Source organism: Apis laboriosa, unplaced genomic scaffold, assembly GCF_014066325.1.
Source record: "Apis laboriosa isolate Shangri-la unplaced genomic scaffold, ASM1406632v1 scaffold43_cov150, whole genome shotgun sequence".
NCBI classification, from domain to species: Eukaryota; Metazoa; Arthropoda; class Insecta; order Hymenoptera; family Apidae; genus Apis; species Apis laboriosa.
In genome coordinates, this window is record NW_025223292.1 from 1,552,316 (window position 1) to 1,578,503 (window position 26,188).

Sequence of the window (26,188 nt, forward strand, 5' to 3'; positions counted from 1 at the left end):
TCGAACTCGCAGCATTCCTGACCGAATGGCGACTGGACATTCCTCATGGGGTAAATCGATGGTAAAAAGCAAAATATGACTTTCTATTTTGAAGATATATGCGTTATAATTAATTAATAATTATCGAATTTGTAGGACATTTATTTTTTTTTTTATATTTATTCATATATATATATAATTCTTTTATGTTTTTTTTTTATGATTTGAAAATGATAGATTAAAATTATCTTTTAAAGTTTCCTTTTTTCTTTATTATAAAACGTAATATCGATCTACAGAAATTATTATAAATTATGTGTTCAAGAATTTTTATAAAAAAAATGTTTATAAAAGTTGGGTAGAAATGACTATAGAATTATTACTGATTATTTTCTTATTTATTTTTTATTTCTTAAACAAAAAAACATTCTTTTTTTAAGTCTAATATTAGATAATATTAGACTTGAAAGAATATTATACTTGACCTCTTTCAATTCACACAATGTTGAACATTGTATAGTCTGTTAAGCAATTCAGGTTAACTGAAGAATGCAAGATCGGATCTTTAATCTGATGCAAGGAGAACAATTGTAGGCGAATAATATGATATTCTGTAAATAGAAGACGCTTTGAGATATTTAAAGATAATATATAAAAAATATGGGAAAGAATTGTAATTGGAATTCTTTAAATTTAAAATTAATGATAAATTGTATCGTTTGGCCTTGAAAAAAATTGCAAAGAAAAGAATTATGAAAATAAAATATGCTTTATATTATGTATTATATGAAGTACGAAGAAGACATGATAAGAAAACTGGTTTCAAATGGTGGAGAATGTTCTGGTAATATTTGCATTTAATGCATATGCATATAATTTATAAGTCCATCAATGTTTTAATTTTAATCATTATTTTAATGATGTGAGACGGGAAAATATCAAAATGATATTTTGGATCTTCCATAAAATCGAATAATAGTTAATCATCACATAATCGCACTTTATGTTACAATCTTTTTGTAACAATATTAGAGATATATTATATAAAAATATGTAATATTATTTGTCATAGATTTATCATCACTTATTTTTCAAGTAAAATTTTTCTATATTTACAAATATAGAAATAAATATGATAAAAGAATAAAATAACAAAAAAATAATCATAAAAGAGTATTTATAATTACATTAAATTTTTAAATGGATAAATATTGGTCACATAAATTACAAGTTATCAAAGAACATAAATATAATATTTTAATTTTATATTTGATATATCAAATAGTGAATAAATAAATTAAATATAAAAAATTAGATATAAGTGTAAAGAAGAATAAAGAAAAATAAATTTCATTTTTAACGTTTTTCAAATAAAATAAGCTTCTGACTTTTAAGTTGTTTCTGCCAGAAAAATTTAAATGTACGTTTTTGTTCTGAAATTACATTCTGTATATGTGCTCATGCACATACACATAAAAGTACAAATTTATAGTAAATTATACCTGGCTACATAATCTCAAGGTATTGTATATATACAATTTAAGTATATTTATATACCTACATTGCCATCGTATTATGAGGATTAGTGCAATGGCTTTAGCCCCGACACTGACCTTGAATCCGAGCCTCAAGCACTATCTCCCTGTAGAAATTCTTCTAGGTAATGATGGTACCAACTATTTTCCTTCGACATTAACGAAAGAAGATGCGGTTAAAGAATTTCTGTACTATTTTGAACATCAACTGAGTTGAAACTTTCTTCCTTCGAATTAGTATTAATTATTATGTATTATATACATGATTCGGATAATATTAAAAACATTAAAATGATTCAAAAAAATTTTCACAATGTGAAAATTTAATTTCACTGAGCAATATCATTAATAATGAAATACTTGATATATTTATGTTATATTGCATTAAACATTCCCTGTTTTAGAAAAATTTCAAATTTAATATTTATGCAAGAAATTCGAAATATTAATAAAATTAAATTTTGAAAAGATCGATCCAAAAATTATCTGATTATTATTGAAATATTATTAATTTGAAAAAAAAATAATTTAGTTTCATGATTAAAAAGAAAAAATAAGATATATGTAATACTTAGATAACTTGTAGCATTAATATGTAACACTAATATCTATTTTTAATATCGTTTACTAGAAATTTAACTATGTATCTGTAGCTACAATATGTATTAGAACTACTCTCACTGAATACACGCAATTCCTTTTGCGAATAGTTAAGTTTGTTATTTGCGCCGATTTTTTGAATATAATTTCTAAAATAATGAAAACTTAGATGAATTACGAATATGATACATATTAAATTGTTTTACCTAACTTAAATACTAACCTAAATGATTCATAATTCGATCAATTTTCAATGAAACTTAATTATATATTATAAAGCAGAAATACTATCAATATTTATAATAGCAATGATAATCGTAACAACTGCTAGGAATAAAACTGTTAAATTCATTAATATTACTATTATATGATATTTAATATTATATTTAATAATATATGATAAATCAATCGATATAGTACAATAACGAATATATATTAAGTAACGAATATAATTGAATAATAATATTATCCAATTATGTCAATATGATACAATAACAATTATCAATATTACGCGATAGCAGAATCATAACAATATCAATAAAATCTTATAAAATTACTGATTAATAAATCAATGATTCAAGTTTGTGAATCGAAAAGATGAACGTTCGCACTAATTATTATATTACCGGTAGGACAAATTAAAGAACTATGTTTATCGATGCCGAAACGTTTCACGATCTCGTATTCCTTCTGACCGATGGAAAGTTGGCCTGCATGTTGCTCGTACCACAGGAATTTAAACGGGGATATAAGTATAAGAACAGGGAGACGGGGAGTCGTTCGCGGTAGTGTGAGGCATAAACGCGCCGGCACCACACCCAGCGTGACCACCATTGCGACACAAGACACAGGACACTGCCATGCGCGTCGCGGTGATCGTGAGTAGCCAAATTCACTTTTTTTCTTCTTTCTTTCTTTTTTACATCCATTAAAGATTCAACTTTTTATCTCCCGCCCTCTTGATTGTCCGCCATTTTGTCGATTCAATCTGTAATTTTTCATTATCAATTATAATGATAGTCTTTTTTTATTTTGTTAGAAATGATAAATATATTGTTCAATCTATATAAAGTTATGATAATGTAAAAAGATTCGAATTGTTTCTTTATATTTTGTTTGTGTTACCGTTTATTGCTCATCTTGAATAAGTTTTTTATCGTTTTAATTATAAGTAAAAAAAAAGTATGGTTTTATAATAGTTTTATAATAAAATTGAAACAAGTATGGTGAAACTGTCGAGAGTTATTTTTTAATATATAGATATGTGTTTAATTTGAAGAGATTCATAATAACTAGAGATATGATGGAATTGATGATAATGAAATTAAAATATTTATATCCTCTATCATTAATGATAGAGAATTGGAAATAGAAGTTGAATTTGAATATTTATTTATAAATAGTTTAAATTTGAACACGGTCCAATTCCATCCTGTTTCCTTTTCCATTAGAACTGACGCTTACGAAGCGCGAACTTTAAAAATGTTTCGAATGAATTTAAATTAGAAAGTGATTTATTAAATCGATAATGTTGAAAGTTAATTGCTACATTTTATAAGTGTATTCTAAATGTAAATTGAAATCTTTAAATAAGAAAAATATTTATTATTTTTTAAACAAATAAATATTTAAATTATTTTTAATTTTTAATTATTTCAAAAAATAAAGATGTAAAATTAGATAAAATTATTTTCGATGTAAACAAGAACTTAAAAAAAATATAGCAAAAATTCTAAAGTGAAAGAAAAAAAAATTAAAAAATGAAAATTTACAAAAGATGAAATAATGAAGATTCTTCATGCAAGAAAATATTTTATATAGTTATATGACTTACTGATACTTTATCTTATTATTTCATCATGATATTTATAATCAAAATCATAGAAGAAGGACAAAAAGTAAGGAAGAAATAGTGCGTAGCATGAAAGTCGAAGTAGACAGACAGGTTCTTAGACAATGTGTAAAAAATATATCAACTTACATATAAAGTTTCCTTTATACTTGACATTCCTTTCGTTTTAGTTCTGCCAATCCACGTTCTTTGTATATTTGAACCAGAAAGCTTTCGACCGGTTATGCTTTATAATCATCAGATATTATGTAAGGAACTCAAGTCAACTTATTCTCCATAATTACTTTACTATTTTTGCTTTTTTCTTGATAATTTTTATTATCATTTTTATTAATATAAATTAAAAAACTTTATTGTTTATACAACCAAAAAATAATACGTTTTTTATATTTTATCTTATATATATATATATATATTTTTTTTTTTATTTAATCAATTTATCTTGTACAAACTTATTTTTCATTTTATATTAAAATTTCTAAACACTTAATTATCAAAACATTACCAAAACATTACCAAAAAAATGCCCAGATTTAAAAATAGAATAAAAAATGTTTAATTCTTCGATCAGTATATTCCTGAATTCAATTTCAATCGAATAATTTAAAGAATCTCTGCCTTTCCAAAACGTGATATCCATTGTAAAATCGAAAACAAAAGTCGATCGAAAATAACGAATAAGGAATGAGATGACTTTTCAAAGAAAGAAAGTGAAAGTAACTGTACGGGGGAGTGAATGAACGAACAAGTTATAGATCAGTAAAAGAAAACGAGAATTGGGGGGAGAGAAATTGTAGCAAGATCTTGAACGCATTTCTTAACAATGTTCGGCCACGAGGGACGAAAATTAACGGGCTTCCCGCGCAACCAAGCCAAGTGAAAGTGTCTGACAAGAAAGTTGAATAGATTTTTCGCAGTATATTCCCTAGAAATATCTAGTAGGTGCGTGGTCACCAGTTTGGAACGAAGTATAATCTCGTAAGAAACAAATTCGCGTCCACTCGATTCGTCTGTCTCTCCTTTCTCTCTCTCTCTCTCTCTCTCTCTCTCTCTCAAACTTTTTTCTTTCTTTCTCTGGCAATACCAGTGCATTCCTGTGAACTAAAAGAACTACAGAGGAGGATATAGCGATCCAGCTCGATGGCTCAACTTCTCCAACACGATTGTCGCAACGTGTATACTTCCTTTTCTCTTTTATACCATTTTTATAAAGCATTGCAATATTTAATACGCGAATTTTTCATGGAATTCGCTATTTTGGATCTTTAATATGGAGAATCATTTCAATTACAATACGTGATTTGATTTTCGCAAAATTTTAATAAGCTTTTGATAAAAGGATTGATCATTGAATTTTTTTTTTTAAATTTTACTGATTTATTTTTAGATCTTTAATAAAATCAATATTTATATTTTCAAATATTAATAAAACTTATCAAAATCTTCCTATAAAATTCCTAAATTTCCCCCTAATTCCTATAAAAAATCTAACCAATTACAATTCTAACATAATTTGCTCTTATTATATCACTTTTATTTCCTGTAATTATTGACACACTATTAACGCATTATTAAGAATTCCATTACTTAATTATAATTTTCTCTTTCATGTACTAAATTTATCGATTCTCTTTATCCTAATTATATTTATTATTACATAATACAATATTATTCTTTCTTGCAAAAATAAAATTCTCTAAAATCTCTTTCATTTTATCAATTATACTTATTCATTTTGTTATCCTGATCGTTTATTTTCGAATAATTCTTATAGAATCGAGAGTTACGTTAACATGAACGGTATTTCATATTCTTATATAAGAGAAATTATATGAGGGAATAAGCTTGTTAATATAAGTTTTCGCGACAGGTTAGAAGGGAGTTGCGATCAAACAACTATCGAATCACTGCATTTATTGGTATGATCGTAATTCGATTGTTCTTACTTTTCCATTTGCATTCGTTCGATATAACAGGTTTTCATCGAAGGATTGGTTTCAAACCGGTCCTGCATTTCTAGTTTACACGTTTTCTGAAAGCATTTCTATATATGTTTAATAATTAAGAACATTATACGAGATTAATCACAAAATTCATATGATACCAGAGAAAAGAGAAAGCGTTTCGATTTCGAGAAGTCGGGACGCATAATACTTGTATATATGTAATGCATCTTGTGTGACACACACGTAACTTGTTGCTTGACATTTAAGTTATCAGCAATCAAGTCATTATAAGCAATGAAAAAAAAGAAACGAAAAAAAAAAATATAGAAGATTCGTATATTAAATGTATGATTCAAACTACTATTTATCAAGAAGACTTCTGTAATATTTTAGATTGAAGAATGTATAGATTAATTCATCTATCAGTATCATATGTTGATTATTGTGATCGCTGTTGCACTGATTTTACTCGCTTATATTTGTATAATTTTATTTTTGATAATATAATTTTATTTTTCTTATTTTATAATTCTTATTACAGTTCAATTTTAAAAGCCTTGATACAAAAATTTATATTAATCAATATTTTCATAAACATAATCAATATTTTTTTTTAATTTATTTTTAAATTTCAAATATATATAATAAAAAATATATTTATTTTGCAGTTGTTGGCATGCGTCACTGCACTTGTTTCAGCTCAATTTAATCAAGATGACAATATACCACAAAAAGGAGGGTCATCTTTACGATCGACTCGTTTTCAAAGATTGCCATCTGCTCGACCAGCAGTCCCAACTGCACTTGCGAATCAACGAATTCGTCGACCAATTACATTTAGGTAGAATTAATAATGAGATTGATATATATTGATGATAAACTAATTTCAAGTAATTTCAGTTAAATTCTTGAAAAAATATCAATCAATATTAATTTTTATAACATAGTAGATATTAAATAATACATGAATAATATAATTTATTTTATTAAAAATATGAATATAAAAATAAATGCATAAATAGATAAATTTATATTCATAAATATTTCAAATCTTAATTTGTTTAACATTGCAGTAGTAACTATTGATAATTATTTTTTATCTATCTATAGATCTAGAATCGAAGATTCAATTGGAACAGGACCAGGCTCCTTTACACCGATTAAGTCATTGAAACCAAATTTATCCACTGGACCAGCATCACTTCCTCCACAAATTAAACCAGTGAACGAAGAACCAGATGAAGGAATTCGAATTCACGAATCACCTCGAGAACATGATAATCAGGATGATGATACCAATATAAGTGATGAGCCGTTGGATAGTCAAGAGGAAAGTGAAGAAAACATACCACGTACCGTTGCAAATCTTGGTTCTATATCAAAAACTTCTAATACTGTCTCAACAGCTCAATCGGGACAATATCGTCCTCTTTCGGGGACAGGAAGTCCAACCACTAGAGGAAACGGATTTCCAACAGCGCCATCAGCACCAGTTCAATATCGACCGACATCAAAACCGAACAAATCAAGAAAACCAATAGACGAATCATTTAAGCAACAAGTTAAATCACCTACAAAACCAGTGAAATCATCTCAACCTTACGACACTCGTGGAAAGAAGCCTGTTGCACAAGTTAGTATTCAAATCTGATAATATTTTTTGATAACATTGTTTAAGTTTCAATATTTAAAGGATTTCTTTTATTTTAATGGGATTAATTTAATTAAAAAAAAAATTTATAAAAAAATATATAATATATAATATATAGAAATAATATATAAAATAAATAAATAATATATAATAAAATAAATAATATATAAAATATATAAAAAAATAATTGAAATCTTATATCACTTATAATCTTATACACATACAAATCTTACATTAATGAAATATTTAAGCTTGAAATATTTAAAGCTTCCTTTCATTCTTATTGTATAAAAAATCGTATATGTATATTATTACATATTTCATTTTAATAATCGTATCATTAGTATTTAATTTGAATAATTAAGAAGTTTAAAAAAGGGAAAAATTATTAAAAATAATTATAATTAAATATAAAATTATAAGAACAAATAAAATAAATAAATAAAAATACATTAGCTACAATAAAAAGATACTATTTTTATGTAATGAAAACAATTTAAACTTTCAACAATCGTATATAATTTCTCTATGTAGTTTTCTAATATAATTTCTCTAATATAATTTTCTAAAAGGAGAAAATCCTTATCATTTTTTTATAATATCAAAAAAGAGTGAAATTGATTTAAAATGATTAGTTATTATTAATTGAAAATAAAAAATTCATCAATTAATTTAATTAAGTTAAAATTTATATTTAAAAATATTTTAATATCTTGTAATAGATTATAAGACGATATCGTAACGATAATTCGGATGGCTCAATCACATGGGGCTTTGAAAACGACGATGGATCATATAAAGAAGAAATAATCGGTATTGATTGTATCACCAGAGGTAAATATGGTTATATCGATCCAGATGGTATTCGTCGAGAATACACATATGAAACTGGAATCAAATGCGATGAAGAACAACGAGAAGAAGAAGAGAATGGATTTGTGGATTATCAAGAGAATAAATTAGTACTTCCTGATGGTAAAACTATAGATCTATCGAGCATGGGTAAGAAACAAGCTCGTAGACCTCGTTCTCTTCAAAGCAATTAGTAATATTTCAATAATTTTTTTTTTTGTCTTCATTTAAAACATCGAATCACATAAAAATCAATAAAAATTTTTCTCGTAATTATACATTTGTAAAAAAAAAAGTAGAGCTTTATTAAATAAAACATATAATATAAAATAATAAGTTATTAAGTTACCAATTATATATTATAATTAACAATTATATTTTACGAAAATAATGGCGGTCTAATTTGCAAAAGATATTTATAAAATAATTTATTTTTTTAAATATCAAGCTAATAATATACATTGTATCATGACCATTATTGCTATGCTTTTTATTTTGAAATTTATAATTAGTATATAATTATTTAGTTATAATTTATTTAGTATATAATTATATCATGTACATAATATATATGTTTAGGTACTTGTATTGAATTCGTCGAATAAAATGACAAAAATATTCTTAATATGCTGCATAATATCATAAACAAATTTACAAATATTATAAACAATATTACTTATATTTAATAATATATAATTTTGTATACAACATATATATATATATATATATATATATATATATATATAATAAGTAAAAATGACAAAATTAATTTAATTTGTTACATAATACATTCTATTATGATCTTTATATGAATAATTACAAATAAATTAAGATAACTATCCATGTATCATTCTAATCAGGAATGCAATGAAATTGCCATTATATAAAATGAAAAAATTAAATACAAAATGAGTACAAATATATTAATTAATTTTGCATATAGCATGAACACAATACTGATTAAATATATATTTCTTGTATATGTATACAAATATATATATATATACTATCTGTTAAAATATTGCTTTAATATTAACAGATTTTAAAAATTACATACATACATAATATATTATTATTATTAATATGAAAAATTCCAAAATACGCATTACATTATAATTGTATATATATCATTTTTATGGTACAAAGATATGAAATTATAGAATATTGTGCTTTTCTTCCATGAAATTACATAATATGTGTGTACACAAATATATAAGTTTTATAGATAAAAAATAATGAAATTTTCAAATCTATTGTGCCCTGTTATTATTTGTTAGTCTTTTGCATTAAAGCATTAAAATGAGAAAAATTTGAAAATTTATCAAATCTTCTCTATAAAAGCAATGATATGTTTTGCAATTGATCTATTTGTGTAGTTCATCAAAAAAATTATATATTTTACGATGAAATTAATATGTAGGACTTGTCATTGTAGACACTTGTTTCGGTGTGTGCTGTCCCTGTGCTAATGCACCATTTTTTATAGCTTGAAACTTGAGCCAGGCATCATAACCATAAACTACCATAGCACAATATCCGAAAAACTATAAAAAGATATAAAAATGTTAAAAAAACATCAAACAATTTAAGCAAACAATTCATCGAATTATAATTTATCTAAAATTAATTAATCATTCAAGATCACTTTAATTGCAATTTTTAAAACTGATTGAAAAGACTTACTGCTGCTACTCCGTAAGCTTCTATATATTTGGCATAATCAACTGCAAGAGAAGCAGCCAGCAAATAGAAAGCAGTCCAAATTATGCAAAATAAAAATTCCTACAAATAAAAATGTAATGTAATGTTATTTTTAAAACATTTTTAATTAATATTATTTTATACAATACAATAAATAAAATTTCATGCAAAAGTTAATAAATAAAAAACAAAAAATATAAAACAAAATTATAATATTAAAATGAAAAGTAATTATTAATATACCATATAGCATATTAAAATATAAAGTCCTAATTATTTATTATAAAATCAATTTTTTTTCTTTTCGTATAAAAACCACTGTTAACTTTTTAAGGGATTTAGTTCAAAAATTATTACTATTTGCCAAAAATTTTATATTATTATAATTATATGTAAAAAATTATTTTTATTTTTTTAACTTACAATTTTTAACCAAGGAATTTTCGAGAATTTTTCTATAATATGAAACAAATAAAAAACAAGTAATATTCCTGTGAACCAAAAACCTCCCATAGCCACAGTATTAAACCATTCTCCACGGCTAGTATGATAAGACGATACCGTAATACATATGAATCCCAAAAGATTTAGGATCTATAAAAAAAAAAGCATATAATTAGTAATTATATTTTTTATTTTTAATAAAATTAAATTAAATATTATTAAAAAAATTAAAAATTAGATTACATACTGTAAAAATTTTATTTTATATTTTCACTGTATTAACATCTACAATATAATTTCATAATACTAATTTCATACATACAATATACATAATTCATAGATATATATATAATATTTATAATACTGATAAATATATATATATAAGATCAAGACGAGCGTCAAAAAAACAAATGTTCATCTTTTTAACGTCCGTTATAAGACAAAAGAGGCCTACGAGCGTTATAAGACTTATACGTTTATGCCATGTTTATGTCTTAAAAAGCAATGCTTCTAGATCTTACAATATAATGCTATGACCATTAACTTACTACTTGAACGATTTTAAGAATTCCAGGCAATGTTCTTATATAAGATGAATCGAATCGAATATTTGGTTGTGTTGTAGTCGTACTCGTCGTTACAGTGGTAGTAGTAGTGTGTTGTGCTGGAAATCCTTGATCCATCGTAATTCTGAAAAAAATTAAATAATATTATTAAAAATTTTCCAAATACAAATCTTTTATTTAAATATTAAGCCACGAAATTTAAGTTTAAAATAATAAATTTCAAAAATTAAAATATATTTTTAAATTATATAAATATAAATATATCAATATATATGTATATATAAATATGATATACATACATATATACATATATTTTTTATCAGATATTTTATAAAATGAATGCAAAAAATACAAATATATTTAATCATCATTATATCTTGTTATATTAACATAGAACCCAATAATTATATAAATCTGTATTATTTTTTCTTACAAAAGAAATTCAATTTGTAATATTGTAATAAATATTATATTTTTCATATATAAGATTTGTCAATTTAATTTTTAATTTAAAAAAAAATGAATAAAAAAAACAAAAATAAATCAAAGAAGCGTGATGAATAAATTATAAATTATCATGCAGTTGAAAAAGGCGTAAACATCGTAAATAAAGATAAACATTGTGTTAAATTTGATTCTGGATTGAAACTATTTAATAAAATTATATCACATTTCAATAATATACTAAAACAATTACTTAATATCAGAATGAAGTCATCTCAACTGAAAATAGCAAATGACAGGATTTCTATATTATGAACAATGTATGAGAAATATATCAGATGAATCTACATGTCTCTATTCATAAATAAGTTAACTATAAGTACAATTTATATATATTTGTGGGCGGTGGATTTGATTTGGCGCGATATCGGTCACTCATCTATTACATATATAGGTTTAATATAGAGAATGCGATAATTAAAAAACATGTAACATGAAAAAAAATAAAATATGTAATATATTTACATATTTCAGTAAATATTTAAAAATATATTTTTTCATAAAAAAACATATTTCATAAAAAAAAATATTTTAAAAATTATAACAATAATCATAATATTTATTTCAAGTAAATCTGAATTATTAAATTAGCAAGCAAAAATATATAATTTTTTTTTCACTATTTTTTTTATCATTTTCACAATGATAATAAATTTCATTAATTCCATGTATTTTTGTCAATAACAAATAACAACAAAAATCTTATTTCTAGCACTTTATCTTATATTAATATAAAATAGCGGGAAGAAAATCATTTAATATTTTTAATACAAATATAATTAAAACACTATTATTGTAACACTATTGTAACACTGTTGTTTCACTGTTATATATCATGATTTTCTTATTTTACTTATTTTTCTTTAGTTTTTGGTTACTTATTCTTAGGAGATAAAATGAATTTCCATATATTATTTCCATGTCATGTGTATATATATATATATATATATATATATACACATATATGATGTGCAATTTACCTGATTTGACAGATTGATCTCTACACTGAATTATTTTTAAATTTCTTTTATTTATTGCATATAAATTTAAACTTTTTTGTCCTTGAAACACTAGAAAATAAAAATCTTGAAATCTTTTTCACCAAATCTGAATACATGTATAAATAACAGAAAAAAATAACACGCAACACGTTTCAAGCAAACAATATTACGAATGGATCTATGAAACTGGTAGGTATGTATATACAATTTGTACAATTTTACCCCACTTTATCATTTACTTAAAGTTCCCTCTAGTAGAAAAATTTATAAGTATTTAATAATCAACTAATAAGACGGTAAGTATTAATTTGATCGATAAATGAATTTTATTGTTATATAAATATAAATTTTATCTACTGTAAGTATAATATATATCAATATCAAGATTAGTAATTTTTAATAAATGTTAAAAATTTAATTATTAATTTTTATAATCTTTTCGTTTTTATACATATGGAAAAATAAATTATTAATTTGTAATATGAATTTATTATATTACAGAGTAATTTTATAAATTCATATTTATTAAAAATTATAAACTTAAAAAGAAAATATATTAATTATTAATTAATATAAAATAAAATAAAAAGATGTGATATCGATATTTATGGCGGATTTTCATAGAATATTAATATATAAACTTTCCATTTATAAATATGTATATCATATTATTACTATTAATATAAATCAAAGAACATATTTTGAATGGTGCTTTATATTTATTATTTATATAAATAGTTTATCAAATGAGGTTAGTTATATCTGGTGTATATAAACTAATTCAATTCAGTAAACGATTCTGAAACCGGGAGACTTAAATTTCTGCTCATACGATATTAGTAACGCATTGTACGGGAATTTAATATATTCAATGATTATTAATAAATTTAAATAAGAAGTTTTGAGAGATTATGTAGAACTTTTCGTTCTAATTATTGATTATTTTTTTATTTAAATATAATATATAAGGTTATGTTAATCTAAACAATTTTATCATCTCGTTATTCTACGATCATTTACAAAATAAATTGGTGATTTTGCTTTAATATTTTAATTGTAAGGAATGGTTTCTACTCGAGGACCAAAATTTAAATTTTGTGATGGTGAAAAAGTTCTTTGTTATGAACCTGATCCTACAAAAGCAAAAGTATTATATGACTCAAAGGTATATTATAAAAAATAAAAAATATATTATAAAAAACATCAAATAAAATTTTCATTCTTTCTTATTAATTCATATATCATTATAGGTACTTGATGTTATAGTTAACAAAGATCAAAGAGGACGTAAAGCTGTTGAATATTTAATACATTTCCAGGTAAATAATAAGTATTATCTTATTTTTACATTGATGTTTAATAAAAATAAAGTATATATATAATGATAGGGATGGAATTCTTCATGGGATCGTTGTGTAACAGAAGAATATGTATTAAAAGATACAGAAGAAAATCGTCAACTTCAACGAGATTTAGCACAAAAAGCACAATTACAATTGTACGTATATAAAATAAAATTTTATATAAAAAATAATTTAATATAGGAAAATTTTATTTAATAAAAATGATAAACAGGGGAGCATATTTATATCGAAGAGAACGTAAAAAAAGAAGCCATAAATTATCTGAACGTTTAAATGAAACTGAAAATCAAGAACCAAGAAGAAGAGCAAGAAGTGGTGGTAGTAGAGCAACATCAGCAACAACTGGATCATCAGAAGATGGTAGTTCAGGACAGCATGCTGATTATGATACTGAAGTATTATTTTTATTGTATATATATTTTATATATATATGTTAATATATAATAAATTTATTTATATTTAATCAAAATATTTATCACTTTGTTATTAAAGGAAGTTATTACTGAAGAAGATACAGAAAGTAGTTCAGATTATGTTGGTGAAACAAGTGATGATGAAGATAGTGGTGGTGGTAGTCAATCTGGTGCTAGTATAAAGCCAGGAATTGATCTTGATATAGGTACTACTTTAAGAAGAATTTTGGACCAAGATTACGATCTTATAACTAATAAAACTAAGGTATTATTATGATTTTTTAAAATTATAATATACACAATTATAATCAAAAAAGTTAATCTAAAATTTGAAAGTAATAAAAATTAATATGGATTTTAGCTAGCAGTTCTTCCTGCACAACCTACTGTTGCAAATATTTTAGAATCATGGGTTCAACACTTTACAACAACACAATTAACAAACATTCCTGAAAAACCGCAAAGAAACAAAGCAAATAATACAATAGAAAAAACAATTAATGAAATAAACATATGTAGAGAAGTCGCTGATGGATTACGTATATATTTCGATTTTACATTACATGATCTTCTCTTATATAGACAAGAACGAGAACAATATTGTAATTTAAAATCTTCTTTCTTATATGGTGAACATCCAACTCTTGTCAAAGAAGAACCAATTGAGTAAGTTTTAATAGTTATTATTTATTTATTTATTGAAAATTTTTAATTTTATAATTAGATGTTTTATGTATTTTATTATTTAAAATATTTTTAAAATAAAATAAAATATTTACTTATAAGTTTATTAAAATAAATTAATACAGTTAATAGTTTATTTTCATTATTAATGTAATTGTAATTTTAAAGGAATTCAGAAGTATTAGTTAAAGAAGAATACGAAGATACTGAGTATGCTCATTTACCACCTTTTCAAGAACATGATCAAGAAATAGATACTTCAAAAACAATAACAAATTCAAAGCGAAGATTGAGATCATACAGAGTGAGTTCTATTGATGAAAATAGGCAATTGAGATCATATGAAGAAATTAAACAAGATACAGGAAATTTATCGAGGTGAATTAAAATTTTTAATGAAGCAAATCATTTTAACATAATTATAAAATTGATAAAATTTTTTTTTTTAGTATTGCAAGTACAAGTTCTCGTTGTTCTAGCCCACGCGGTGTAACGTTGAGAATACCTGTTGTTACATCTGCACAAGTCAACGCTTTACTTCAACAATCAAACAAATGGAGATTAATGCCAGAATCATCAAAATCAGAAGGTCCTCCAAATCCTTCTACCTATTATGGTGCCATTCATTTAACGCGATTATTTGGTATGTAAAAAGAAATCGTTATCAAATATTTTAATAAATATATTATTATTAAATATTTATAGTTATAAATAAATAATTATAAATATGATTTCTATTAGTTAAATTACCAGATTTGCTGCAGTTAACGGATATACCACATAAAAAATTGAAGGTTCTTTTAAAATATTTGGATATGTTTCTTAGGTAATATCTTTTTTTTTTATTTTTTAAATATTTTTTGTTTTTTTTGTAACTAATAAAAATTAAATTTTTATAGCTATTTAGAAATGCATAGAGAATGGTTTGGAGAACAATTTTATATGCAAATGGAAAGTCAACTAATTCCTCAAACAAGTAATTCTACATAATAAACTGCATTCTTTCTCTATATCCATTTATAGATACAATTGTGTATACATTGTGGATATTACATGAGATTTACAGCAAGGATATATATTTGTGAATTCGATATAAGTGATAAACTTTTTTGTATCAATTATGAAAATACTTTTTTACATGCCTTCCGTAATGAAATTTTCCTTATAAATATTATATTATATTGTTATGTTTATGACATAAAAGAGACTGTGTGAAGTGGTAAAAGTGCAAACAAATAAAAAGAAATATAAAGATTAGAGATATACATAAAACAAAAAATTATATAATTTTTTTTTAATAAAATATTTTTGATAAAATGTCAATGTGTGATTTAAATGATTTAAAAAATATTTACTATCTCATTTATAATTATTTACATAAATATATATAATATTTATCATTAATTAATATAGAAAACTATAATATGAATATAATAATTTATGAGTAATTTAATTTAATAGTAAATAATTTTAATATAAATGTAATTTATATTCTTTCACGAATCGTGTTTTATATAGGAATAAAATTGCCTTTATTTTAGTTAATGAATTCAATGAAAATATAAGTTACAATTATAATTAATTATATTTATGCCTGATATAGAAAATAGCACTTTTATATACATATATATGTATGTAACAATATACATATATATATATATATATAAATTGTAAATGTATGCGCGCGCATACATGATATCTACATTGATATGTGTACAAATATATAGATCTTTATAGTTTTAAAAAGAAAGCAACTACAGAATCTATGACTATTTTTGGCAATGCAAATTATTTTATCTATCATCAGTCATTGTATTAGATACAATCGAAGAGTTTAATTTTATAGACGATTGCAACGCTTTTTAATCGTGCCAGTTTACATTGCATTTATTATTTGCAAATGTCCGGCGATTAATCGTTTTTGATCTCAGTCAAATTCGTCCGTTCTCAAAAGCGCTTACATTACATTAACAGTGTTACTGATAGATATCAGCTGTTCTAGTAAATAAAGAACAGCATTTCGATATGGATATCGTTGAAAATGTTACGAAAAATGAAGAAAACAGTAAAGAAAATGTACGTATATCAGAAGAAAAGAGCAATTGTTTATCCGAAATATGTGAAGGGAATGAAAATTGGTATTATATGCCGGATTCCATTCTTTTAAATATTTTTCAATATTTAACACCAAGAGAGTTGACAATTGCTGGAGAAGTATGTAAATCATGGTATAGAGTATCGCATGATGAATTTCTTTGGAAAGATCTGTTCTATCAAACATACAAAATAGATCCGGACATCGGCATTATGCCAGGTTAACTTTATATATTTATAAATATTCAACATTGCAAAGAGAATACAATCTTCATATCATTAAAAATAAAAATTAATACGCACTATGCATGTAATTAAAAATCACTATTGATATTAATATTCATTTATATTTTTTTTACTTTATATTTAACATTATATATTATTATATTTTAGGAAAAACTTCATGGTTAGGAGAATTTAAACGTTTAACATATCATACACCACTTTTAGAAACAGAAGTACTTAAAGAACATTCCCATCAAGTTTTACATGTTAGTTTTTCACATAATGGAAAAATGTTTGCTACTTGTTCAAAAGATGGATACATTTTTGTGAGTTATTTTTATTTTATAATTTTTTTTTAATTTTTATTTTTATGTTTAATAATATTAATTAATTGTTTCATAATATTAATTAAGTAATTTATAATTTATGAAATTTATTATAGGTTTGGGAAAGTCAATATCCTGTTAGTATAAAATATCTTCATGATATGAAAACATTTAGTTGGAAATATACACAATTTTCACAATTTAATTCTTCTGATACTTTGCTACTTGTTTCTGGTGTACATTTTGGAACTCCTCTCAGTACTTCGGGTGAAATAGCAGTATTTAGATTAGCACGTAAGAATATCAATGAATTTAATTAATATTTTAAAATAATAATAATAATAATTAACAATAATAAAAATATATTATCAATTGTTATTTAATTTCTTTTTGTTACAGCTGGCTTTGATCTTCAATGTAGAGTAATAAATAAACCTTATGATATATTTGGTACATGGTACAGTGAACATTACCTTATAAGTGGAAATTTATGTTGGTTAGCACACTTAGTTAGTACTAGTCTCTTATGGCTTAATAAGGCAAATCAAGAGACATCTAGTGAACATGTACCTATTATGACACAATTATTTAGGTATTTTACATGACAAGTAATTTTTAATATTATAAAAACAATTTTGCATAATATATTAATATTTAATAATAATAATAAATAATAAATATATTAATAATTATATGATTATTTTATATATTTTAGATTTTACAATGGTAATGCATCATCACTTCGAGCAATAATGATAGCTAACTGTTTAACACCTGAACAAAATGAATCTGAAGAACAACATAATCAGCCTTCATCTTCTAATATTAAAGAAGAAAGAGGAAATCCACCAAGTCATAAAGATATTTCATCTGCATCTTCTAGTGATACTTTACAAGAAGAACCTGTTGTTCTTCGTCATGCATCATCCAGATTACAGTAAGTTAATTAAGCAAAATATATTTCCTATTCATATATATTTTATTTAATTCAAAATATTATTGAAAACAATTGATATAATTAACTCAAGCATATACAAATAGATATAGTACATTGGAAGGGGGATTCATGAATTGGAAAAAACTTGGTGATGGTTTTGAATATGCTAATCCTATACAATATAATCAGGAATATAGACAAGTAGAAATGGAAAAAAAAGCTCAGGAAAATGACAAAAAAAATGAAAATTCTTTGTGGAATAAATCTGGAAGTAAGTGAAATTTATTATAATTTAGATTATTATTATATTCTTACTATACAAATATAATAAAATTTTAAATACAGAATCATCAGATATAAAAGAAAGTGAAGACGAATTATCAAATAATTGTGAAAAATATCTTATTTTTACAACTGGATCAAAAACTTATACGCCTCATCAAGTGGGTTTCAAGAGAATAAAAAATGTAAAATTTCCTGCACGATTAGATCCAGGACCATCATTACGTGAAAGAATAGAACAAAGAGAAAGAGAACGAGAAAGACAAAATTCTTATGCATTTATTACTAATTGGTTGGATTATGAATCTGTAGCTGATCAATTTGATAAAGTAGATCACTTAATTGATTTGCATGGACATATTATAGGGATGGGATTATCTCCAGATCATAGGTTGGTCATATTATTTTTTTTATATTATAAATATAAATTTATATTTTTACTTTTTATTATAAACAATATCTATGTTTGTTATTAGATATTTGTATGTAAATACAAGACCATGGCCCCGAGGTTACGTTATTACAAATCCATTACAACCTCCGCCAATAGCTCAAGAAATTGATATACATGTTATTGATTTAGTAACATTAAAGCAAGTTGGTACCATGCTAAGAGCTCATAAAGCATATACACCAAATAATGAATGCTTCTTTATTTTCCTTGATGTATGCAATGAATATGTAGCCAGGTAAATTTAATCAAACTAATTTTATATAAATAATTATTTCATTTTAATTTTCTAAGATTAAAATTATTATCAGTGGAGCTGAAGACAAACATGGTTATCTTTGGGACAGACATTATGGAGTATGTTTAGCTAAATTTCCTCATTCTGATGTTGTTAATTCTGTTGCTTTCAATCCATGTGATCCTGAAATGTTAGTCACAACTAGCGATGATTTTACTGTTAAAGTTTGGCGTAGTCGAGCTGTAGTTCGTTCATTAGGATTAAATGAAGATTCTTTCCGTAGAGGTATGGAAGTACGTAATAGGCGAAAATTTCGAAAAAGTAGTTGTAATATTGATTGACTAAAGACTATTAAATTTCCAATTTAAATTTCTATTTAAAATTTTAAAAAATATATTAAATTACTTTACTTATATGTTCTATTTAAATGTGTAATATATTAATATATGAATTCATAAATTCTATTTTTAATTAAATAGAATTTAATAATAGGATACATATGATTACACATTTATAAATTTAATCTATAGATATTTATTATTATCTATAGATATTAACAATTAAACTACACAAATGTTACATATATTTTATTTATAGAGTACTATCTTTAAAGAAAGAATGATTTTGCTGTACAATGATATTTATTATAATTGGAATATTTATATAATTTTTTTATAATCAATCAAAAAATTTTCACATAATTTTATTTATTTTATTCATTTTTTTTGTCATTTTATATGTACTTAAAGATAAATTATTCTTTCGAAAATAAGTTGTATATTTTTAAACATTTAAGAATAAATCTTTTCTAAATTTTTATAACAAATTTAATTGACAATATTTTATGTTTAGATAATAAGATAATATTTTCTGACTGATATTTTTAAATTAATTTAGAATAAGTTTTGATGATACACAAAATTTTTAATATACAATTAGCAATTGCTGAAATAATTCTCAAAATAAAAATGTAAGATTAAAATATTTTATAATTTTACTCAAATAAAAAAAAGACAAAAAATTAAAAATTTTTAATTATTTTATATACATATATATAAATAATGTATCATCAGAAGTATAATAAATAATTATTTATAAGTAATATATTTTAAATAATAAAATTTACTTTCAATTAAAATGAAATTAACATTTTAAAAAAAATTATATTAACAAAAATATTATATAAGAAAAAAAAATCAATTAAAAAAAGAATTGTTTTCTATGTTACAAATATTTAACATATATATTTACTTAAATATTATAATACAACAAGAGATATATATATAATAAATATAAAAGATAATCAAGAATCATTAAGATAGATCGTTAAGAAAGAGAAATTTACATTTAAAGTTATATGTAATTATTTCGTTAAGAATTTCAAATCTATAATAAACTTTAATACTTACAATATTTTTGTAATTTGTTTTAGAATAACTATTGAAAAGCTATAATATACATATTCTATATTTTGCGATATAGGAACTATAATTAATTCTATTATTATATATTAATTATATATTAATTCTATTTCAATGAAAAAATGTACATATTTTTTTATTTTTAAATTATTTAAAAATCACTAGCTATTGTTAATAAATTCATTTTTGACTATATATTATATAAATATTAAATCATGTAACATTAATTAACGATATAATAAATAAAAATCTATTTTGTTTTTTCTTTTACTTTCAATAATAATATGCCTTACTAATAGTCACTTATTAATAATAAGTATTACAAGTGTAACTTGCAATATTTATTAAAAAATATGAATGTTAATAATAACATAATAATAATATAATTATGCTAAAAATTAATGATTTCTTAATATTTCAAATTTCCTACAAAATAGTTACATGTTAATATATTATTATATCTAATTTCATAAGAAATTATATTTAAAAAAATCACATACCTAATTTTCACATTTTTTTTCTACAGCATTAATTCATTTATTTTTCCATTTAAAGAAATTATTTATATTATTAAAATATTTATGTAGATACATTTACCATTGATTCTATAAAAAATATATAAAAAATTTTAAATACTTTTTTCATATTATTTAATTTATATATATATTTTTATCATGATATAATTTTATTTAATAAAATTACCTGGAGCAGGAGACATTTCTTCCTTAGATGTTTCTGCATTACGTTGTAGAATTTTTTTATGAGCATCTTTATGACCATGACAATGTTCACATTCATCATCGCTATCTTCAGAACTACTTTCACAGAAACTTCTTGGTTTTTCATAAATACAACAACCTGTACAATAACATATGAATTATATTTATATATTTGTGAATAAATATAATTATTTTTTGTTTATATTTTGTACATTATGATAAATTGTACATTATGATAAATTGAATGAAATAAATATTTACATTTAGATTTCTTTTTATTCATATGTTCATTATCTACAGTACCCTGAGTCCATTGAACCTTCTTATTTGATCTTGGTTTTCTAAGACATAATCGAACAGTAGGAACATCCTAAAAAAATGAAAACATGTAAAATATTTTCTATCTTTTATATTTATATATATGATATACATGATAAATTGTAAATTTATAATAAAAATGTAGATAGATATATTTCAGAAGATTACTTGTTTTAAATGGATATATTTGTTTATGTTAAAAAATTAATATATAGTTACATTAAAAATATATAAGAATATTATTAAAGTTTATATTTAAAAATTCAAATTATTAAATTATTATATTAAATATTAGAATTTAAAATTTTCTTTATATCTTCTTTAAATAATAGCCACTTTTTTATTGCACAATCTTGATTTTCTTTAAAGCTTCTATTTTATCATCAGTATAGTTTAAAATATTTTTTAATATTTCTGTAGTATGTTGACCCATTACAGGAGGTGCAAATCGAACTTTATTTGTAGAATAACTATAAGTTACAGCAGGACCAACAACTTTAATTCTTTTTCCTGTATAATGCTCCATTTCTTGTACCATTTTCATATAGTTTATATGAGGATCTTCAAAAACCTATAAAATTTTTTGTATAAAGACTATTTTTAAACTATTTAACATTAATATTTATAATTTTGTACCTGTTTTATTGTATTTATTGGTCCATATGGGAATGAAGCACCTTCAAAAACAATTGCCCATTCTTTATTAGTTTTTGTTTCAAATTTTTTTCTGAGAATAGATAATAATTCATCTCTATTTTCCACTCTAGTCTTATTATTTTTGTATTTATCTATTTTAGATAATTCTGTTAAATGCATTCTTTTAAGTAAATCTAAAAATTGTGTATCACTTCCAGTTCCTACAGTCATATAACCATCTTTTGTATGAAAAGCTTCATAAGGTACAATACTTTCATGTTCTGAACCCCAACGTACTGCTTCTTTATTAGCATTTAAAAAATTTGATCCTATATTTATTAAACTAGCAACTTGTGTTGCCAATAAATTACATTGAATCCATTGTCCTTTCTTAGTTGTCATTCTTTGATATAATGCAGCTAATATAGCACCATGAGCATATAAACCTGTTGCTAAATCAGTTACTGCTATTCCAACTTTACATGGTGGACCATTTTTTGAACCTGTTATATGTAACAAACCTCCTATAGAAGCAGCAATTACATCATATCCTGGTCTATTTGCATAAGGTCCTTTATATCCATAACCAGTCAAAGAACAATATATTAAATGAGGTGCTACTTTGGAAATATCTTCATATCCTAAACCCATTTTTTTTAATTTCCCTGGTACATAATTTTCTACTAATACATCAGATTTTTTTGCTAACTCATAAATTATATCTTTGCCTTTTTTTAAATCGATACATATACTTTTTTTATTTCTATTAACACTAAGAAAATAAGTTGCTTCTTCAGTTCCTTTTATAAATGGTGGACCCCATTTTCGTGCTTCATCCCCACTATCTGGTTTTTCAATTTTTAAGATTTCAGCACCAAGATCTCCAAGAATCATGGTACAATAAGGTCCGGCAATAATTCGAGTCAAATCCAAAACACGAATTCCGGATAAAGGTGATTTATCATCTTTGATATTTGTACATGTATATCTTCGATTTTTTTTTGTATATATGTTTAGTAAATGTTTTGTCCTTATCCATTTTGAAACAAATAATGTGTACATTGTATATTTTTGATAAAGAATAGTTGTTTTTATAAAAAATATTTATTATTCACAATTATAAATATAAATATCATTTCACTAAATTAATAACTAAAATCACCATAAAATTACACAATGATATTGTTAGAATAACACTTTGCACTATTAACACTTGTATTATATCTTTTATATCATAAAAAGTATAAATTATTATGTCAAAATAATGACGCAATCATGATAAAACTAAGCATACCTGAGATGCAGAATCTGTAACATCTGTTTCTGTTTGTATTTGAGTAGCTGATTGCTCAGATGTTACCGATCTCTCCATTTGGAATATATTTTCCACAAAAATGCAAAATAAATAAACAATTTAATATGATTCAATATTGCGGTTATTTCTTGCTGTCATCATTCACAATTGATGAAAAGGACGCCATATTTAAAATTAATAAAGAACTGTTTATTCTTTATATTATATTAGAGAGTAGAAAAATGTTTTTTAATTCATGTATCATAAACAATATTATCATTATTACATATATTAATCTGTATTACATTTTATTTATATTTATTCATTCATAAAATTATAATTCAAAACACTAAAAATGCTCTTAAACATTATATTAAATTCGGAAGTATAACAAAATAATTTATTATGATAAATTATTTATCATTAAATTTAATTGGTTTTAAATATGTATTATAAATATCAACATATATTTTTTTTTAATATATTTAAATTATTTTCAATAGATATGTCACTTGTAATTATTGTCCGTAAAGACGTACAATTTGCTAAACTGCCGTAAAGTGAATTCTGTATTTCAATGCATTTGTACGATTTCGTATAAATATTTAAGGCCTAATGCTCAGTTTTACACAAAAATATATTTCAAAGTTAATACGGGCAATTAAGGTCTTTTTGATTAATTTAATATTTTTTTAGACTCTATAAATATGGAGGTAAAGTTTAATTTTAATCAAAAGAGGTTATATGATTATTTAAATTTCGTTAAATTTTAGTATATATTATGAGTTTAATAATTTTTCTTAATTTTTTAGCCAATTACTAAAGTTCCTTTGCCATTAGAACCCATAAAATCAAATCAGGTAGAAGACAGAAGATTGTGGGTAGGCAATTTAGATTTAAGAATTAATGAGTAAGTATTTACCTCAGATTAATGAATAAATTATACTAATATAATTCTTTAGTATTAGAAAACCACGTAATTTCTTTGTGTAATAAAAAAATCTGAAAAAACTAACTCTTTATCTGTTAACTGGTACCAACTCCTAAAACTCGTCCAAAAACATGGAACAATTGAAAAGTTCGACCTTCTATTTCATCGATCAGGCCCACAAGCTGGTCAACCTAGAGGTTATGCATTTGTTACGTATAAAACTATTCAAGATGCTAAAGCAGCTAAAGATGCTTTACATAATTTAAAAGTGGGAGCAAAAAATATTATTGTCAGATGGGCTCATAGTGTAACAGAGGTAATAATTAAAATAATAATGTTAAATATTAATATTTTTTTTTGTTAAAAATCTTTAAACATATTAATTAAACAAAAATTTGTTTATTATATTTAATTTTTAAATTAGTAAATTAATATGTATTTATCTTATTTAAGTCTGATATGGATAAGCCAAAGCCAAAAATAGATATACCTGCTCTAGCTGGAGCTAAAAAAGAAGATAAAAGAATAAGGTAAATTTTAATTTATAAATATATAATAATAAAAATAATTTTGAATGATTATTATTAAATATTACTAATTATTTTAATAGTCGTGAAACAGCAATTCAAGCTATAGAAGCAAAATTGAAATTAATGAAAGAATCAGAAGAGGAATTTGAATTAAATAAACCTTTAAATGGATCACCAATAATACATTTATATCAAAAACCAGAAAATCCAAAACCGTCCACATCTACTCGTTATCATAATCGAAGTAATTATTATCACAATAATAAGCCATATAATCGTCATAAACCAAGAAGATAATTTAAAAATTGTTTTTTTTTTTTAATTTATAGTGTTACAATTAAAAATAATCATTTCATTTATATTATCAATGTTTGTTCCATGACTATAGTTGGAATATTTATATTATTTATATATTCTATTTAAGTAATATCTCTGTATTATGTCAATTTTTTTATTATAAAATCTTATTTTTTAGTTAGTTTTTTAAGTCTTGTTTTCTACTGTCAACATGATTCCTAAGGTGCAACTGCACATTAGATACACAAGTATCTTAATTCACTCAACAACAATATTTAATATGTACATTAATGTACATGTATTTTCATAATCTATAATATCTTTTTATAATAAACAAATATATACTTTAATATATATTTTATTGTAATGTAAAATATGATAATTTTTTATTTAAAAT

The 26,188-nt window shown here is 23.1% G+C and overlaps 7 protein-coding genes across 8 annotated transcripts; 4 read left to right on the plus strand and 3 right to left on the minus strand.

Annotated features, from left to right (window-relative positions):
- The first annotated feature begins 2,811 nt into the window (after positions 1–2,811).
- LOC122716299 lies at positions 2,812–8,686 on the plus strand. The gene is given in 5 exon segments (XM_043939228.1): positions 2,812–2,963; positions 2,965–2,992; positions 6,581–6,753; positions 7,023–7,545; positions 8,286–8,686. Coding segments are annotated over 5 exon segments (1,200 nt in total). The 3' UTR covers positions 8,610–8,686.
- Positions 8,687–9,563: 877 nt separating this feature from the next.
- Positions 9,564–12,807, minus strand: LOC122716290 (plasmolipin-like). The gene is made up of 5 exons (XM_043939217.1): positions 12,611–12,807; positions 11,109–11,250; positions 10,540–10,710; positions 10,099–10,197; positions 9,564–9,959 (listed from the first exon to the last, which is right to left on the minus strand). The coding sequence occupies exons 2-5, from the start codon at positions 11,241–11,243 to the stop codon at positions 9,825–9,827; spliced, it is 540 nt and encodes a 179-aa protein (XP_043795152.1). The 5' UTR covers positions 11,244–11,250; positions 12,611–12,807; the 3' UTR covers positions 9,564–9,824.
- A 529-nt stretch (positions 12,808–13,336) lies between these two features.
- Positions 13,337–16,341, plus strand: LOC122716281 (male-specific lethal 3 homolog). 2 transcript variants are annotated; one of them, XM_043939196.1, is made up of 11 exons: positions 13,337–13,382; positions 13,693–13,796; positions 13,882–13,950; positions 14,020–14,129; positions 14,207–14,390; positions 14,488–14,673; positions 14,770–15,074; positions 15,261–15,470; positions 15,542–15,735; positions 15,834–15,918; positions 15,992–16,341. In XM_043939196.1, exons 2-11 carry the CDS (start codon positions 13,695–13,697, stop codon positions 16,080–16,082), a joined length of 1,536 nt encoding a protein of 511 aa, XP_043795131.1. In that variant the 5' UTR covers positions 13,337–13,382; positions 13,693–13,694; the 3' UTR covers positions 16,083–16,341. The 2 variants fall into 2 exon arrangements, with proteins under 2 accessions (XP_043795131.1, XP_043795132.1); XM_043939197.1 differs by lacking the exon at positions 13,337–13,382 and having other exon boundaries at positions 13,445–13,796; positions 15,572–15,735.
- Positions 16,342–16,881: 540 nt separating this feature from the next.
- Positions 16,882–20,160, plus strand: LOC122716264 (F-box/WD repeat-containing protein 5). The gene is made up of 9 exons (XM_043939172.1): positions 16,882–17,406; positions 17,580–17,737; positions 17,854–18,031; positions 18,137–18,329; positions 18,453–18,674; positions 18,779–18,945; positions 19,020–19,347; positions 19,433–19,645; positions 19,719–20,160. Exons 1-9 carry the CDS (start codon positions 17,118–17,120, stop codon positions 19,984–19,986), a joined length of 2,016 nt encoding a protein of 671 aa, XP_043795107.1. The 5' UTR covers positions 16,882–17,117; the 3' UTR covers positions 19,987–20,160.
- Positions 20,161–21,611: 1,451 nt separating this feature from the next.
- On the minus strand, positions 21,612–24,291 carry LOC122716233 (protein phosphatase 1 regulatory subunit INH3). Its single transcript, XM_043939122.1, has 4 exons — positions 24,034–24,291; positions 22,047–22,155; positions 21,769–21,924; positions 21,612–21,671 (listed from the first exon to the last, which is right to left on the minus strand). Exons 1-4 carry the CDS (start codon positions 24,109–24,111, stop codon positions 21,646–21,648), a joined length of 369 nt encoding a protein of 122 aa, XP_043795057.1. The 5' UTR covers positions 24,112–24,291; the 3' UTR covers positions 21,612–21,645.
- On the minus strand, positions 22,163–24,010 carry LOC122716231 (succinate--hydroxymethylglutarate CoA-transferase). The gene is made up of 2 exons (XM_043939120.1): positions 22,740–24,010; positions 22,163–22,674 (listed from the first exon to the last, which is right to left on the minus strand). Exons 1-2 carry the CDS (start codon positions 23,799–23,801, stop codon positions 22,444–22,446), a joined length of 1,293 nt encoding a protein of 430 aa, XP_043795055.1. The 5' UTR covers positions 23,802–24,010; the 3' UTR covers positions 22,163–22,443.
- A 165-nt stretch (positions 24,292–24,456) lies between the features above and the next one.
- Positions 24,457–26,078, plus strand: LOC122716232 (probable RNA-binding protein 18). The gene is made up of 5 exons (XM_043939121.1): positions 24,457–24,746; positions 24,846–24,943; positions 25,067–25,280; positions 25,418–25,494; positions 25,575–26,078. Exons 1-5 carry the CDS (start codon positions 24,741–24,743, stop codon positions 25,789–25,791), a joined length of 612 nt encoding a protein of 203 aa, XP_043795056.1. The 5' UTR covers positions 24,457–24,740; the 3' UTR covers positions 25,792–26,078.
- Positions 26,079–26,188: the final 110 nt, after the last annotated feature.